Source organism: Chelonoidis abingdonii, chromosome 3 (genome assembly GCF_003597395.2).
Source record: "Chelonoidis abingdonii isolate Lonesome George chromosome 3, CheloAbing_2.0, whole genome shotgun sequence".
NCBI classification, from domain to species: Eukaryota; Metazoa; Chordata; order Testudines; family Testudinidae; genus Chelonoidis; species Chelonoidis abingdonii.
This window is the reverse complement of record NC_133771.1, coordinates 161004832-161022629: the sequence shown is the minus strand read 5'-3', so window position 1 is coordinate 161022629 and position 17798 is coordinate 161004832. Positions and strand designations below refer to the sequence as shown.

The 17798-nt window shown below is 44.7% G+C and overlaps 1 protein-coding gene across 1 annotated transcript in view; it reads right to left on the bottom strand.

Moving 5' to 3' along the window:
- PLB1 (phospholipase B1) overlaps nt 1-17798 on the bottom strand; it is a 126075-nt gene that overhangs the window by 100004 nt on the left and 8273 nt on the right. Inside the window, exons 3-10 of the mRNA XM_032790231.1 lie at nt 12536-12599; nt 11601-11659; nt 9211-9251; nt 7997-8040; nt 7147-7231; nt 6093-6144; nt 4862-4948; nt 1849-1911 (exon numbers count right to left, since the gene is read on the bottom strand). Coding sequence (XP_032646122.1) covers nt 1849-1911; nt 4862-4948; nt 6093-6144; nt 7147-7231; nt 7997-8040; nt 9211-9251; nt 11601-11659; nt 12536-12599 — 495 coding nt within the window. The remainder of the gene's footprint in view (nt 1-1848; nt 1912-4861; nt 4949-6092; nt 6145-7146; nt 7232-7996; nt 8041-9210; nt 9252-11600; nt 11660-12535; nt 12600-17798) is intronic.

Here is a 17798-nt window from a genome sequence, read left to right as displayed (position 1 = left end):
CGCCTACCCATCCCAGGTTGCCGAGCTGTGGGACTGCTTTGTGACAGAAATGACCAACTCAGTTGGGTCGGTACTTGCTAGACAGGGACATGGTTCCAAACCCAGTGAATTGAGAGAGGCTGGGACAGTATCTGTGCCTGTGGTGCAGTCTCCTTGTGGAGCCAGAAGCACCAGTTCCACCCTCTCACTGTGGAATGTCAGAGTTGATTTTTTATTCCGTTAAGAATGTAGATACAGGTTACTGAACTGAACTCACTTTGGGCTAATGGTGCACTGCACTGGGCTCCCCTACTATGAGCTGAAATCACTAAGAGCTGAAATTACTGAGTGAGCACTGTGTGCTGTGCTAACTAGTGGGGGAGCCTGAAGCTATACTGTGGAACAGAGCAGCTGCGGAGAGGAGCAGTTTGTGGGCGGCTGGAGCGGATCACGGACTGGTGGAGCAGAGTGGCTGCAGAGCGGAGTAGCTGTGGACAGTGGTGATCGGCCCCAGGCGAGCGGAGCCGAGCACTTGCAGGGACCATGGAGCAGCTCACGGACAGCTGGTGAGCAGAGCAGCTGGTGGAGCGGAGCAGTTTGTGAGGAGGCTGAGGAGGAGCAGAGTGAGATGTGGCTGGTAATGCAGAGCAGTTCGTGGAGAAGGAGGAAGCAGAACCCATGGAGAGGCAGGGCATTGGCCCGGACACGTAAGGTCCCTTCTCCCAGGCTGGGGGAGGGACCTCGGCAGATAGACTCTCGAACTTTGGGCTGCACTGACCAGGACAGAGACTTTTGGATTGTGGGACTTTTGGGACTGTGGTGATTGGGGTTGCTGGACTCAAGAGCCCGGGAAAAGGACACAGCCCAATTTCCTGGGTGGGTCTTTGCTCACGGTTTGGTAGGACTCTAGTTAGGTTTTTCCCAATTTTACTGCTTGTTGTTCATCTCATTAATTAAACTTTCTGCTACCCGAGGACTCTGTGCTTGCGAGAGGGGAAACATTGCCTCTTTGAGGCACCTAGGGGTGTGTGTAAGATTTTCCCAGGTCACTGGGTGGGGGCTCGAGCTGGTTTGGTATTGTGTTATTGAAACGGAACCCCTGGATACTGAACCCGGCCCTTGTTGCTGCCAACTCAGAGGGGCAGGAGGGTTACACTCATAAATGCTAGTTGTGTTAATAAAGCCGTATGGTCTAGGTGCAGCACATTTCACTGAAATAATGATTTGCCTGGAGCAGTGGATGGACAAGCAGAAAATGACTTACACTGAGGTTTTAAGACAAAAAAGGAAAAGGGAAAAAACTCAACATGATTTTTTAAAATGAATGATGCCTGTCTTTGGTCTGCACCAGTCATTGCTAGAGGATTGACATCTTGTGTGTTAGTTAGTCTGATTGTTTGACTAGTCCCCAAGAACCCTGTATTTTAATCAACAAATAAACATGTAATATTTTCATGTACTGCCTGGCTCAACAGGAATGAAATTGACTCCTGTGCAGAGAGATCACAAGGTTAACGCACCAATTAAGATGTCAAAACAGGACTTAAGTGGTGCATAGGCCTTAGCTGGACACCCAAACATCTAGTTGTCACTTTATAGATGAAAAGATATTTTAAAATAGTGATATATACAAAGTGTATGTGAATAAAACATTTGCTGACAAAAGGTTGGATTTTCAAAAGTGACTGACTTAGAAGCACAAATCCCATTAAATTCAAGGAGACGTGTGCTCTTAAGTGACTGAGGCACTTTTAAAAATCCAACCCAGAAGATTTGCAGCTATACACGTACCTCAGTCAGGGAATCTGGGGTAACCTGGCAAATGAGTCAGGTACAATAAGTGGCTTAAACCTGGTGAAGAGATCTTACTTTTTGATACAAGAAGTCCAAGACTCTGGTAAGTCTTTCCATGCTGTCCAGTGAGCAATTCTCCTGTTAAGAGAGAAATAGTTTAGAATGGATTGTGTGGAAACATGCATGTGCTCATGGCACAGAGCTGGAAAAAAGACAATTCAAGCCACAATCAAGACCATCAGAAAAAGCAAAAGTCACATGTTTCTCAGAAGTGATGGGCTCCATTCATTTAGCTAATGTACCAGAGATGCTACTGGTAATAGTCACATTGTGGATTCGGCTTTATCCAGCACCTAAGCCAAGAGGAATCTAGGATTCAATAATATGATTTAACTGGGTATGATTAGACAATTTAAACATAAAATCACAGCCTCAAAGAGAGTTTTTTTCATCTAAAGACTCTGAAATGGAAGAGACCTATTATGTCATCCTTAGAGCAGATTACCTCAATAAAGCCATTACTAACAGAAAATGATCTTCATACAGATATTGTCTTCTTTGCGGGAAGACACACTCCAGTCACAGATCATCCACTCCTTGTGTAGCATGGGGATTGCTTCTATTTTAACCTCTTAAATGCCTCATCCAATTCACTCTTGGCCACCTCTGGCAAAAGCGCTTCTGTGACTTTTCTTAGCACCTGTTCCATTGAGTCTAATTGACCTCATGGTTAAATTTCCCCTTTTCAGCTCACTCCTTATTATGCCCTCTTAACCCTCTTCAATGATTCCTCCTTTCCTTTTGTGTTACTGCCTCTCTAGAATTTATAGATCGTTCTCCTCTCTACTCCTTGAATAGAGTAATTTATAGAGGGTTGATTAAAGCCTTGGGGGAAGAGAAGATGGTTCAGGCTTTATCATTTCATAGGATTTTTTAAAAAAACAGAAAACAAACAAAAAACAGACAGACAATTTAATACAACTTGATGCACCAAAGGCACAGAGAAATTGCTTTTTCAAAGAAACTTTATGAGCCAGAGATAAGAGTTCTCGATAGCCGGGGTGGTTCAGCAAGGACACAAGTGACACCAGAGGAGGGAGAATCTGCCACTCGCTCACCCCACCAGTTTGAATTTGACCCTAGCTGAATTTGCTGTGCAAGCGGGAAGGTGCTTAGTGGTTAGTACAAAACATAAATGCTTCAATGTAAAACTGCAGTGGACAGAGTGCCCCAAAATGGTGAAACTCCTCGGCAGGATGATGAAGACACAGCTGATGTTAGCAGTGAATTGTCACATCGCTTAAAGTGCTACTAGACGATGCTCAGATACTATGAACATGAGGGTGGTATCAGAACCCACATAGAATAGAAACATCAAAAAGAGAAGCAAGGAGGTAACATTGTGGCCCTGTGAAAAATGAGGGGCAAAGAAAAATATTACGCATTTAAAGAGACTTTTTTTTTTGTTCCTTTTCTGCTGTTCACCTGAGACCAAACCTTAACCCTTATCCCACAAGGCCAACAGGAGTACATATTTAAATGGTTAGCCTGTGCCACAAAATTCACACAGCTATTTTTAGCATGCTAGCTCAAGCAGAGCTAGTGCACTTCTGTCTACCTGGGCTGGGAGATGCACTCCCTGCTGCAGTGTAGACATACCCTAAGTCACACAAGACATGAGAATCTGACTTGGGACGCTGGCTGCTCAAAGCAAATGATTGGATGTACCAATCAACTTCAGCTGTACCATCTAGGTCTGCAATCTTGTCAGCTCTCACAGCCTAGGTTGAGTTGGACAAGATGGGAGATCTTTAAGGAAAACAGCAGTGCTCTAGGAGGTGCTGTCATAAACATATATCTAAGGGTAGCATAAAATCCCTCTTTACCCTGTAAAGGGTTAATTCCTCTTTTACCTGTAAAGGGTTAAGAAGCTCAAATAACCTGGTGAGCACCTGACCAAAAGGACCAATAAGGGGAGAAGATACTTTCAAATCAGTGGGGGAAGGTTTTTGTTTGTGTTTTGTTTTGTTCTCTTGGACTCAGCAAAGGAACCAGGGCAAGGTAAATACATCTTCCTAAGCCATATCTGGACTAAGCATCTAGTATTGCAGAAATAGTAAGTAACAGCAAAGAAATGCATTAGATTATCTTTTGTTTTAGCTTGTGAATTTTCTCTGTGCTAAGTGGGAGGTTTATCCCTGTTTCTGTAACTTTAAAGTTTTGCCTAGAGAGGAAATCCTCTGTGTTTGTAATCTTCTTGTTACCCTATAAAGTTATCTTCCATCCTGATTTTACAGAGATGATTCTTTTTATCTTTTTTTTAAATAAACTTCTTTTAAGAACCTGATTGTTTTTCAGTGTCCTAAAGACCCAGGGGGGTTGATCTGTGCTCACTTTGTAACCAATTGGTTATGATATTATTCTCAAGCCTCCCCAGGAAAGGGAGTATAAGGGCTTGAGGGGATATTTTGGGGGGAGGTAGGGTTCCAAGTGGCCCTTCCTGAATGTTTGTTTAAATCACTTGGTGATGGTAGCAATCAAGGACAAGGTGGATCTTGTGCCTTGGGAAAGTTTTAACCTAAGCTGGTAAAAATAAGCTTAGAGGGTCTTTCATGTGGGTCCCCACATCTGTACCCCAGAGTTCAGAGTGGGGAAGGAACCTGACAGGTGCTGTTGGAGATTCAGTGAGTAGCATTTTTCCTTCAGTGAGTACTGGACTGAGGTGGACAAGAAATTCATAATGAATAACTTAATTTATGCCTCTTCTGCTCACAGAATGTATTTGGTGCTTACATAGTTCCCACTGCTGTAGTATCTGGGCAAAGAGATTACTCTCTTCTCATTCATTATTTGAAATTATTCACCAGTAGCATCTGCGGGTAAGTCTTGCTCTGCAGCTGGTATGATATTCTTAACTCAAGTTGTTTTGAGTCTTATGGTATGTTTATTTCCTGACTGGATAAATAACTCTTAGATTCAGGTTCCAGTATGGCCGAGGTTTTAGGTCAGTGCTCGTAATAATCCCAAGGTCCCATAGTCAGAGCTGGGATTCCTCGCTCAGACTTAGACCACGCTCTGGGCAGCTTACCTGATGGGTGGAGGCACAAGAAGAACAGAGGTTTTCAGCACTAAAGAAAACTGTGATTAGCTTCCAGTCTTTCTGGAAATCTATCATCTGAAAGGAAAGAGCACAAGAGAAAGCAGTTGGTGCATGTGTACCAATAGCGCTAGGAAGAAGGTAAAAGCCCAGATCATCACTGGCATTCCCCTCCCACCAACCGTTAGCCCTCTTTCCTGTGGGTTTAAGTGACGCCTCTAGCAGAAACCCAAAACCACCAGAATCAGCTGAGTTCAAGTCAGCTGAACATTTGTGAGCAAAGCAGACGCCATAAGAACATGGGTGTATGGGGCCTGTCGACCCACATTTGTCTTGTGCTGCACAAGACATACCCAAGAACAGCTGCACAAGAGATTCGAATTCACCAAATTTTATGCTAAATCTAATCCCAAACACCTGTGGGCCACCCTCCCATAGCATCAAGGACCATGTAGCGCCATGGGCTCCCAGCACAGAAAATAGTGAGTGAGCAACACACTTAGTTGAACAACCACATTTCCCAGTTAGGCCAAGACCCTTTTACTGAGTCGCAGGTCTCCAACTGTTTAGACCCAAACAATGGGGCAGGATACAAGGAAATTAGTTCATGAAGCTTCAGAATAGGATTTTCAGAGCATCCATCATTGGCCTAATGCTGCATTCATTGAAGTCAACCATTGATGTTTGTGAGAGCAGACTTAGTGGGTGTCTGTGATAATTCCACCCTAAGGTGCTATGAGGAAATGGGAGAGACATACTTAGTTCGATTATGTTCCAGCAGGATTCCTAAGCAGGCCACATGCCATCATAGGGATTCAGCATCCTTGATTAGCAGGAGGCAAACTAGGACTAACTTTAACAAAATATTTAGAACACCATGACAAATAGGGAGAAACATCTTCAGAAGCAAACAGTAGGTTCTTTGGGATGGCAAGTCTGATTTTGTTTTTAATAGAAACACTGGAGTTCAGTAATCACAGTTTTTTGGATTTTTTTTTTTTTAAAGGCAGCATTTTCCATATCTAACAGACCCTTTGTTTTGTGTTCAGTAGACCTGGTCAAAAATATCTTGAACTTCAAAATTTCATCAACATTTTGAAGTTCAAAATGTTTTGAAATTTGACTATTTTTTCTCGCTTCTTTCCTCCCCTTTTCACCCCCCTCCCCAAAGTGCTGGTGTTCATTGTTAGGCTTTTTGAAGTCCTGAGTGTTTTAAACATACCTGGTTCTCTTTCATGCATTTCACCATTTCTTTAGCTTGATCCAGTATGCTTCTGTTGCCCAAAAGGAAAGCAGAAATTGTCAAGTCATTTTTAAAGATCACTTTGGCTGATTTAATCATTGAACAGAACAGCATGGGACTTAAGTACAAATCCAAAGACATAGTCAAGTTGATAGATATCTGTTTACCCCGATTCAAACCCACAAAATTGTTTTGCTGATGCAAAACGGTAGGGCTGCTCTGAAATCAGAAGATCTGGTGTGTTAAATGGGCCACAGAAGGGCCAGATTAATGCAGCGGCTTTAGGAGCTGCAGCCCAGGGCCTTGAGCTAAGGCGGGCGCACAAAAATAAATCCATAATTATATATAAATTCAGTGGTCAACCACCTGTCAATCACAATCAACTTGTCAATCCTTGAGCCTCTGCCAGTCAATTGCAATCTCTGGGCCTCAAAAAGTCCAGTGGCGCAGGGGGGCTCAGGCAGGCTGCCTGCATGCCATGGCTCTATGCCGTTCCCAGAAAGGCTGGCTGCTGGCATGTCTCTGCAGCCCCTGGAGTGGGGTGGAGGTGGCTCCGCACACTGTCCCTGCCCCCACCTCTGTCCCCACAGGAGCTGCAAGGGTGGTACCTGCAGGCATGGGCAGCACATGGAGACATGCTGTCCCCCTATTCCCCAGGGATGCGCAGAGACATGCCAGCAGCCAGATGCTTCCGGGAGCGGCGTGGAGCTATGACAGGCAGGCAGGCAGGCTGAGCCCTGCTGCGCCGCCAGCTGGGAGCCCACTGGGGTAAGTGCCTCCCAGCCAGAGCCTGCACCTTGCCCTGAGCCACAGGAGAGTTAATCCGGTCCTGGGCCACAGAGTTGTATGTCACTCCTGTTAAGGATAGGAGAAAGTTGAGCCACATTGGCAGGATTTGGTGTTAGGGAAGCTTGTCCTGCCCTTGCTGTACACGTTCTGAGTACAGTTAAAGGACTTCAGTCCCATGGGGCTTTCAGCCCTGTACCTTTCACCAACACTAAATTCATTATTCAGCTAAAAAAAAAGAACTTACATAGCTTTGGTTCCTGATGCTGCTCCGCTAGTTTTGAGAGGAAGTGGCTGATGCAGTACAGAGGGGTTAAACCTGCTAACAAGAGCTGAACAACACACACAGTCAGGATATTCCAAGATCCTGGGAACTACTGCTCTGCCATTTCACCCTTAATGGAATCAAATCAGCCACAAACTGCTAGGATCTCAGGCTTCTTGGTAGGTATTATAAATGCTACATGAGGGACCCTTCACTCTTATCAGTCATGTTGTTCCTCAGTGTTACGAGTTTTGAAATAGTGGCATGAAGTTGGAATTATTTGTTCTAGCCCCTAGTGCTGCCTGGATATTGGGTATCTCCCAATTTTAGCAACAGCTGCGGTGACCAGAGCTGGATTTAGGCTGCCATGGGACATTATATGGAATAGAGGATATTTACAGGGGACATGTGCAACCAACTTCCCCCAGCACTGAAGGGATTTCCAAGATTAAAAATAGCCCCATTTGAAGATTTTGGGGAGATGGAAAGAGTACCCTCCCTAATCCCAATGTTGTGGTGATCCTCTCTGCACCCGAGGAGAGGTGGCTACAACCCTCTCCAGAGCAAATCAGTGCTATCCAAAAAGTCAGCTGGAGAGGTCACTGGAGAGCTATTCTGTGAGATTCCCTTGCACTCCAGGGCATTTGCATTCTGCCTCCAGAGTGGCCCTCTCCTAGATCAGTCTGACACCCTACTTATGGCTGTGCTATGCACTGGTACTGCACCCTCTCTAATGAGCCTAGCAAAGCTGCAGGACCAACTATGCTTTTAATGATACCTGGCAATGGATATGCCTAAAGTTCAGTGTGGAGAACAACACAGCAAGACACACCTGATAGCGTTCCCATGCTCGCCTGAAGGAGAGTCCTTTCTGGGCTATAAACAGAAGAAAAACCTGAGTTGATTTGTCACATTTCTCATAAATCAAAATCATGTTACAGCACAGTACTGATTTCTTCTTAACATAAGAAGGCCGGAGCTCAGAGCTCTGTTTCTTTTAACAGCTGACAAAATCACTAAACCACTCGCCCAGCAGAATGGGATCTGTCGCCTCTATTTTCCCTAGATTTTAGTAATGCCACCCGCTGTTGCTGAGTCACAACAGAACACTAATTTCAGGGCTTAACATAAAGGTAAAGGAAATAGTAACTGTCAACTCGTTCCCAAAGGTATTTGCTTGTAACTTATCAACCTTATTCCCATCTAACTTGCACTTCTCTGCTAAATATTTACATAGATAGTGTGTGTGCAAGTAGCTGCATTTAGGCATGGAAACTAACAATTTCAGTGCTTGGTTCATGCATTTGGCCCTGCAATGGCACACACCAGTGAGTGGTCTTGTATGTTTGTATATGCATAGTTAGAAGTATAATTTTTAAATTTTAGTCTACGTTTACTTAGGGCCAGAACTTCAGCTGCTGTAAACAGACATAGCTCTAATGACTGCAATGGAGCTAAATAGATTTGCACCAACTGAGGATCAGACTCTTATTTTACTTCAAATGTAACAACCCTGACGAGTGGTAATGCAACAGTATAAAACATGGCCAAGGAGCACTGGGTATCATTCCAGCATCCATGGAATGTGGTCTCGAGGTTAGTGCAGGAGACTAGGCATCAGGACTCATGGACTCTATTCTTCACTCTACTAATGGCTCCCTGTATGACTTTGGGCAAGTCTCTTCTCTGTTTTCCCCATCTGTAAGCAGGGGATGATACCACTATATACGCAGGCTTCATCATAGTTTTTATGAGGCTTGCTCAACATTTATAAAACATCTGATATCCAGGGCTAAAAGATGCTCTTTAAGCAAAATCTATAGCTACTAACTAAGGATGACTAGGGACATAATGGCTCAGGTTCTAATTTTTCAGTAAGCATCTCCACCCTGCTCTTGTACACCCAGGCACAAGGACAATTTTGAGGCTGGGATGAAAATTGGGTACTTCCGAGTTTAGAATCTGGTCCTCATCCCTGTCATGTGCAGCTGTGTAAATTGACATCATAGCAGTTGCCAGTGCTAACCAGTGAAAGTTCACTGTTACCTTTGGAGTAAATCTTCATGATCTATCCTAGAATCTGGGGTCTGTAAATAATCATGGAACAATAAAAGTGTTATTAATATGCAAATAGTAGACTACCCCTGTCATACTCCAGTTTTATATTTCAGATAGTCACTGTGGTAAATAGCCATTTTCTCCATTGCATTTTAAATTACAACACATAATTAAGGTTTCCTTATAGCAGTTTGCTTATAGTTTGGAGACCATTGCTTTGGTATGTTCTAATGGTGCATTCCATATATCAAAAGAGTTTTAAAAGATGAAATACTACACTTTTTTATAGCTGAATGAACTGCTTTTTAAACTATATTGAAGTTTCTGTTGGCCCAATCTCTTTCAAACAGGGAATATGATCCAAGTCCATTTAAGTCAACAAAACTCTAGGAAGTACACTAGGGACTTAGCTATTGGTATTGATTTTATATGGAAGGTGCCCAGCTTCTATAGTTATGGGAGGCTGTGTACATTCCTAAGATAGATAGATTCCCATTGATTTCAGTGGGCTTTTGCTTGAACCCAGAGACAGACCAAGAGATGTCCTCTTTCCCAAAGGCTGCGTGTCTTAAATGCAAACCATTCATACATTTCTTTCTGTAGCGTCTCACCCATCCCATTCAAGGCATTAACATAAGAAGAGTCTTTTTAATATGAAGGACCATGTGCAGAGATACAAGGCAAGACAGAAGGATTCTTCGTTCAGGTAAAGGAAACTCAAGAGTTAGGGTGGATCAAGTGTCATAATTTCTTCTCAAAAGGGAAGAAATCAGGAGAAATACAGTAATTCTAACTGTTAGAAATTCATGAGTTCTACAACCCAAAAACTTATAGGAAGTTATGGCAGATAGAAGGGTAGTACTGAGATGTTTTACAAATATGGATCTCAGCTCTGTGAGGTTCTAAGTATTTCCTACAAGACGCTATGCACACTCAGATGCAAAGGGAGTTGAGGATGCACAGCACCTCGCAGGATGAGGCTCTAAAATGTTAAATTGTTTGTGAAACTTCTAGAAGTATGAGATTTCCCCAAAACCTTTCTGGTTTCTCCCATCCCTGTTTTCCCCTCTCTGTGCATCTCCAGTTATCCCACATTCAGTACAAATTTCAGGCTGATTAGGGCAGAACAAAGAAATCAAGGGATTTCCAGTTCCTAGTGCTGCAGTAATACTGTATTCTGCATCTCAAGTTCAACAGGAAAGGTGGTTACCAAATGGGACTCCCTCATATTTCAGCAACTGGGATTTCAATCTTGTTTTGAAGCAAAGCAAAAAAACAAAAAAACAAAACAAAACAAAACCCACCAACAGCTCCACAAGATCCTTCCCCGTTGATTCTGCAGTATTTAGAAATACAGAGTAGGAAATATATAGTAGTTGTGAGAAGCAACTTTGTTATTTTGTAGTTATGGGTCTGGACTACAAAGTTCTGATCCAGATGTGGATCCAAGCTTCCCTAATACTCAAGGGACTTCTGATCAAACATTCCTGTTTCAGTTCAACTCTCTTCCATAGATTTACACTCAAATTCTTAAAGCCAGAAGGGAAAATTATGATCATCTAGTACAGGGTTTCTCAAACTGGGGGTCGGGACCCCTCAGGAGGTTGGGAGGTTACTACATGGGAGGTCATGAGCTGTCAACCTCCACCCCAAATCCTGTTTGCCTCCAGCATTTATAATGGTGTTAAATATATTTAAAAGTGTTTTTAATGCATAAGTGGGGTGGCGCTCAGAGGCTTGCTGTGTGAAAGGGGTCACCAGTACAAAAGTTGGAGAACCCTGATCTAGTCTGAACACCTGCATAGCACAGGCTAGAGAATTTCACCCAGTGAAAGCCCATAATTCTGTGGTTGAACCAGAGCATCCTTTTTAGGCAGGTATCCAATCTCAATTTAAAGACTTCACGTGATGGAAAATCCATCACATCTCTTGGTAACCAATATTTAGTTACTGAAAAAATTGCACTTCATTTCCAGTTTGAATTTTTCTAGCTTCATCTTCCAGCTATTGGATTTCATTATGCCTATATTTGCAAAATTAAAGAGTCCTCTAATCAAATAGTTTCTCCCTGTGCAAGTGTTTTCAGACCCTGATTGCATTTCCTCCTGCATGAAGTCAGTTGGGTACTGATAGAATCAGAGCTATCCTGTGGTGAGTGGTTAATATCAGCTATCTCTAGTCATCATTCACGCAAAATCTTCAACACATGTGAAAAGTTTTGAGTCTTGATCTCACCACCAGCAAGGACAGACCTTAAACAGGGCCCACATTCTGCACTATTCAGCTTACCAGGAGTTTTATTATTGATTTCAACAGAAACAGGACTGAGCTCTTAAAGGTGAAGTGTGATAGTCAACACACCTCACTGTTATACTTACAGTTTGCAAAATTCCTATGGCAGCAATTACTTTAATGTCAGATGGCCTCAGAGTATGAACTGCAGAGATAAATTAAGGTCTCCATGTTAGAAAGATCAGTGGCTTTGAAAAAATAATTACATTCTCCAATGTGAAAACACAGCGGAGTAAATTATAATCATTATTGGCATTTATAGTGGGCTTTTCAGCTGGGAATTTTAAAGCAGCCAAAGGCAATTAGCAGTCCAATATTCATTGAATTTCAATGAGATCTGGGTGCCTGACTCCCTTAGCCTCCTTCAGAAATTTCAGCCTTCATCCTCAAAACACTTTGCAAATAACAACAGACCACATAACACTCCTTTGAGTTGTTGACATAAGCATCATTATTCCCAATACAGGATGGAGAAACTGAGGCAGACTTGTAAAGTCACTTGTTTCATTATTACAGTCTGGATTAGAACTCAGGAATTCCTAGCTCCCAGACTCAAACTCAGTCCATAGCCATGTCTACACTACAGAATTATGTCACCCTAACTTACATCAGCATACAACCACCACAGTTATTAAATCATTTAAGTGTGCACATATTTAGCTGCTTGTCTCAACAGTGCATGTCCTCACCAGAAGCACTTGTATTGTCAGCATGGGGCATTGTGGTATGACTCCTGGAAGCCAGTAACAGTCAACTTAAGCAACACAGTGTCTATATTGACACTGCATTAACTTTATTACATTGAGTGTGACTGTACACTATTCACCGAGGTGGTGTTACTAAATCAGCATAGAGAGGCACTTATATTGACGGGAGCCAAATTTAAACGAAGACACTCCCACAGCTAGGTCAACACAAAGCAGTTTACGTTGACCTAACCCTGTAGTGTAGACCAAATCCTTGTCTCCCTACAAACTTAGAGCAGGAAAAGCCTCCAAGAGGATGATTTTTAAACACAAACCTGAAGATGAAGGAGAATGAGACAGCTTCTCTAGCTCACATGGAAACTGGAATCTTCTCAGAGGCTGTAACAGCAAATAGATATAGTTTTGGGATCTTTTCTTTTTAACAAGGGTATTTAGGCTGAGGGAAAGTATTGGATCAAGAGGCCTGAAGATCTCTACTCACCAAATGGTTACTGCATGGCTAAGGCTACAATTTAGTCATGGATATTTTTAGTAAAAGTGACTTGTCTGTGACTTTTACTAAAAATACCCAACTAAAACTTAGGTGCTGAGGGGTGGGGAGCCACCCGGGGCCCCGCTGCCCCTCCAGGCAGGGGCGTGGCCCGGAGCCCCGCTGCTGCTCCCAGTGCCCAGGACCAGTTGCCTGGGGCCGCCAGAACAGTGGCCAGTGCAGCTGGCCCCACGGCCGCCCTAGCTGCTTGGGCAGCCATTGGGTCAGCTGCACCAGCCGCTGCAGCTGTGGAAGTCACAGAGGTCCCGGAAAGTCATAGAATCCATTACTTCCGTGACCTCCGTGAAAGACTTGCAGCCTTAAGCATGGCTAGTGGAAGTTCCAGATTCCCCCCCTCCCCATACTGTCCCACAATTTGCACTACTGTTAGAGGCACAGGGATGAAACTATTACAGACTTCATGGCCTATTCAGTCCAACATCTCTCTGGGAATGTCTACTCTGCAATTAGACACTCGCAGCTGGGCCATGCCTGCTGACTGGGGCTCAGGTTAAGGGGCTGTTTAATTGTGGTGTAGACGTTCAGGCTACAGCCCAAGCTCTGGGACCCTCCCACCTTGCAGGGTCCTAGACCCCAGGCTACAGCCCAAGCCTGAACAGTGACACCACAATTAAACAGCCCCTTAGCCTGAGCCCCACGAGCCCCAGTCAGCTGGCCCGGGCAAGCCACAGGTTTTTAACTGCAGCGCAGACATACCCTCTTAACAACAAGGGATTTTAAGAGCAAAATTACACCTTGCTCCAGAATTCTGTAGGATGGTTCCAAAATAAATCTATAGAAATGAGATCCCTCTCTATTCAATTCTATAACTTTTTATAGAAATTTCAAGAACCATATTAGTTTCATCTTTTGGAGTAAGCTGTACATTGGGAGAGGTAGGTCCTCAGGTTCATTTTTTGCTGATGACCATAAAGTCTGCACAGATGTGACCCCAGTTCATTTTTGCAGGGATTTCCCCAGCCCCTTGCATGGTTAGTGAGCTAGTGGGTCTAGAGCAGCATTTTAGGTTATTCCTCTGAGGTGTGCTTACCTCTGTGTAAAGGGCCAGCACGAGACCTGTGCAACACTAAGCCACGTCTGAGGACATAGGTGGTGCACAGAGTTTATCTGATTCTCCGGACAAAGGTGAGTTTCACCTATAGATATTCTATAGACTTTCAGAAACATAATACCAAGCTATAACTCAAGGGTCCATTGAAAACTGTCTCACACAACATAAATCTATTATGCACAAAAAACTAAGTTACAAAATTATTATTAAGATAGCAAAATCAAGTATTCAAAAGTTAGGAAATGCCAGACTTAAGGTTGCCTGCGCAATCTGTCTCAACCTACCTGGCTCCCACTCCTAGCCTGACTCCCCAAACTCCTCATCCAAACTTCCCCATCCCCAACTTCTCCCTGGCTTCTTGTCCCAATTCTTTCCCTGCTGCTTGTCAGATGAGGCTCTTCTCTCTACTGCCTCTATTCCCTCCCACACTGGTTCCTAGGCCCAGTCCCCTCATCCAGCCAGTGCCAGTTTTTCCCCCAGCTCCTTGTCTGATCTCAGTGTTCCTACCCCAAAGCTAACTGGCTCCCAGTCCTCCTGTTTCCCTCCCCAGCTTCCAGACACCGTCTCCCCAGCGCTGGTTCCTAGTCCCAGTCTCTGCCCAACCACAGTGTTGCACATTCTTGTGATTTTGGCAGGGGCTGGAGCCAGTTGCCCAGTGACAGGAGAAGCTCCAGCTCTCTTGCAAATTTCAGCCCTGCCTGGGAGAAATCCCAGGAGGTGGGGCAATGAGGAAAACAGCTAGTCAAAGGGGGAAGAACAGTGAATAAAAGCTGCTTCAGGAAGCAGGCAGCACTTTCCCCTCCTTTCAAAAGCCCACATCAGTCTCACAGGAAGGGAGGGAGAGGAGGGAGCCTAGCAGGTCAGGACAGCTCCATTCTCTTCTTCCCTGTGAGTAACAGGGACAGCTCCTTTGCTCTTCCCCACTGCCTGCAACACCAAGCCTGGGAAAGAGTTGAGGAGGTAAAGATCCCCTGAAACTGCCTAACACAGGCCTGCTGAGAGATAGAAAAGCCCTGTACCTGCAGAAGGAGCAGAAGTGAGGCTGGGAGGTAGAACTGATTTGAATTGGGGGAAAATTAATTGCTTGGCAGAGGACAGGCAAATGTGAGGGTGAGAGCTCCAAGGGCCAAAATCACCTTACCCAAGACATTTGAGAGAGTGGGCAACATTAACTATCTCATACACACCCTGTGAGTGGGCAGGGGGAGTTCAAAAATCATAAGGCAGAACAAATCACAATGTAATCTTTTAAAAATAATCTCGTGGATGTGAATATCTGATGCATGATATTTGATCTGTTAGGCTGGCAGTTCTAGAATCATAGAATCTGTTAATGATACTTCAATTAGCATTACTTCCTGCAGAGCCCTCTCTATAGCCACTAGTCTGCAGCCCTGAAGAGCTCAGTCTGTGGTAATGCAGTTCCTGAGAGAACTCTGTTGGCAGGCACGCAGGAGAACGGCAAAGCACAGGGAGCCAGACTTTCTGTATTTGGTGATCTTACGGTTGTGGCAGACCAAAAACACAATACAAACTTAAAAAAATAAATATAAAAATCTTGATTTTGGGGGTCTGACTTGTGATTTTGGAAACTTTGGGGTTAGCAATATTGCAACCAGTCCCAGTCTCTCTCCCTCCTTCCAATTTCCAATCCCAGTCCCATCAGACACCTTGTCCCTGTAGCAAAGCAATGACTCACTGACACAGCACCTCCTGCTGGTCATTTGGGAATTAGCTCAACTCCAGAGCTCCTCCTTCTGGCCGGTGTCTCACTTGCCTTAGGCTTAGGGTGACCAGATGTCCCGATTTTTGGAATTTTTTCTTATATAGGCTCCTATTACTCTCCACCCCCTGTGCTGATTTTTCACACTTGCTGTTTGGTCACCCTACTTAGGCCCCATGTCCCTCCCAGGCTCCGGGGCCCCCTTTCCTCAGGGTTCTGCCCCCAGAAGTACCCCAACATTCTGTGTCTCCCCTCCCAGGGGAACCCCCAACCCTCTATCCCCACCTTGCCTCAGTGGCTACTGCCAGTCATCATCTAGCCCCCGCTCACTAGGGCAAACTGCAGTCTGTAATGGCCACTTATCATTGGCAAGGGGTTAGGACCAGCTGCCTCTGCCTAACCCCAGACTGTACCTCTGTAGCCCCAGTACCTTTGTAGGCCTTCACCCAGGCCTGCAGCCTGGGGATTTACCAGGCTGGCGCTCCCCAGCTTCTCCCGCCCTTCCCCAGCACTGCTTTGCTTCAGCTACCTTGCTCCCAGGCAGCTAGCCCTTCACACTCCAGGGCTAGAGTGAGACTTTCTCAGCTCCTGGCCCACAGCCCTCTTATCAGGGCCAGCTGGACCCTGATTGAGCTGGCCACACCTGTGGTTAGGGTGACCGGATATCCTGATTTTATAAGGACAGTCCCAATTTTTGGGTCTTTTTCTTATATAGGGCCCTATCCCCCCGCCCCCCCCACACACACATACGCACACACACCCATCCCAATTTTTCACACTTGCTGTCTGGTCACCCTACCTGTGGTCAGCTACTGACTCAGCTCCTCTCACTGCTTTTCCCAACCACAGCCCTCTCCAGGGCTGCTTTTAACCCCTGCCTAGTGGAGTGGGGCAGCCACCCCACTACAGTCCCACTTACTCCTTTGCCTCCCCCCAGGTCCAGCTTTTGTCCCCTCTGTGTTTGAGGCAGATGGCTTCCTACTCCATGCTGCCTGAGTGCCAGCAGAGAGTGGGTCACTGACAGCACAGGCTCCCTGCTCCTAGTTCTTGTACCATGCTCCACCCCACAAGGAAAGTCCTTTTGAGCCCCCATAGCCCTGGGCAGGAGCATGCTCCATCACTTTTTGTGCCGGAGGGTGGTCACATGCACAATTCAGTCACACATAGGAGCTGAGAGAGGTTAGACCAGTGGTTCCCAAATTTTAACAACCCACGAACCCCTTTCACTAAAATGTCAAGTCTCCTGAATGCTCTCCTCAAAATGAATATTTCCATGGATTTTCTCCCTTACCTCAGCATAAATTATAAAAGCAGTGATCTTGGAAATATAAAATTTGTTTTTATGGCATGCTTATTACACACTATTAATTATTATTTCTCATTACAGTATTTTTTTATTACATTATGAAAACAGCACCACTCTTCCAAGATGCCACTTTTGTAGCTTGTTTCACTTTTGATTAAGCCTGTCATAAGACAAGGCTCCTAACAGAGGCACCAGTAGAAAAAAAGGGGTATGGGGGCCTAGAGAGGCACCGCCAGATAAAGGGAGGGGGGTGTCACAGGGGCTTCCAGAAAAAAAAGGGGCTGGACCCACAGGGGGGCCCACTGACACAGGGCCTGCATGTAACCCTCATTGCCCCCCCATATTGGCGCCTCTGGCTCTTATGTTTCATCAAGGAGTATCAGATGTGGAACAACATGAAGGTATTTAAGAAGTCAACTCAAAGAGTTCCCCCTACACAAGCATTCAGGTCTTGAGCAGTCCAGGCAAACAACACACGTTACAACAAAGCTTAAACTTGTTCTTCATAATTATTTAAAAACCACACTAGCAGCCTATTTAATTTTAAAAACATCAAAAAAATATCCACCTCCCTTTCTATTTCGTAAAAGGAGTCTTGAAGTTTAAATCTCCTCAGTGTGATAGATATGCTTGCTTTGATCTGCTTAGCTCTTGGAAGTCCCCAAGTCTCTGGGCTGCTGGCCCCATGCTGCCCGGGGTCCCCATTAGCCTGTCTGCCCTTAGGGAACTTTTCCCCCCTGAGAACCTCCTGTAACATTTCCTGAACCCACAGGGGTTCATGAACCCCAGTTTGGGAACCACTGGGTTAGACTATGCTCAGTGAGAATAGAATCATCTCAGATTTTAGTTGTTAAGATTTAGTAAGAGCATGTTCAAACTGCATTTTTTTTAAAAGACTTAATGCCTTGGGTAAATTTGGGTGGATTCGCAAGGGGACGGCAAAAGGG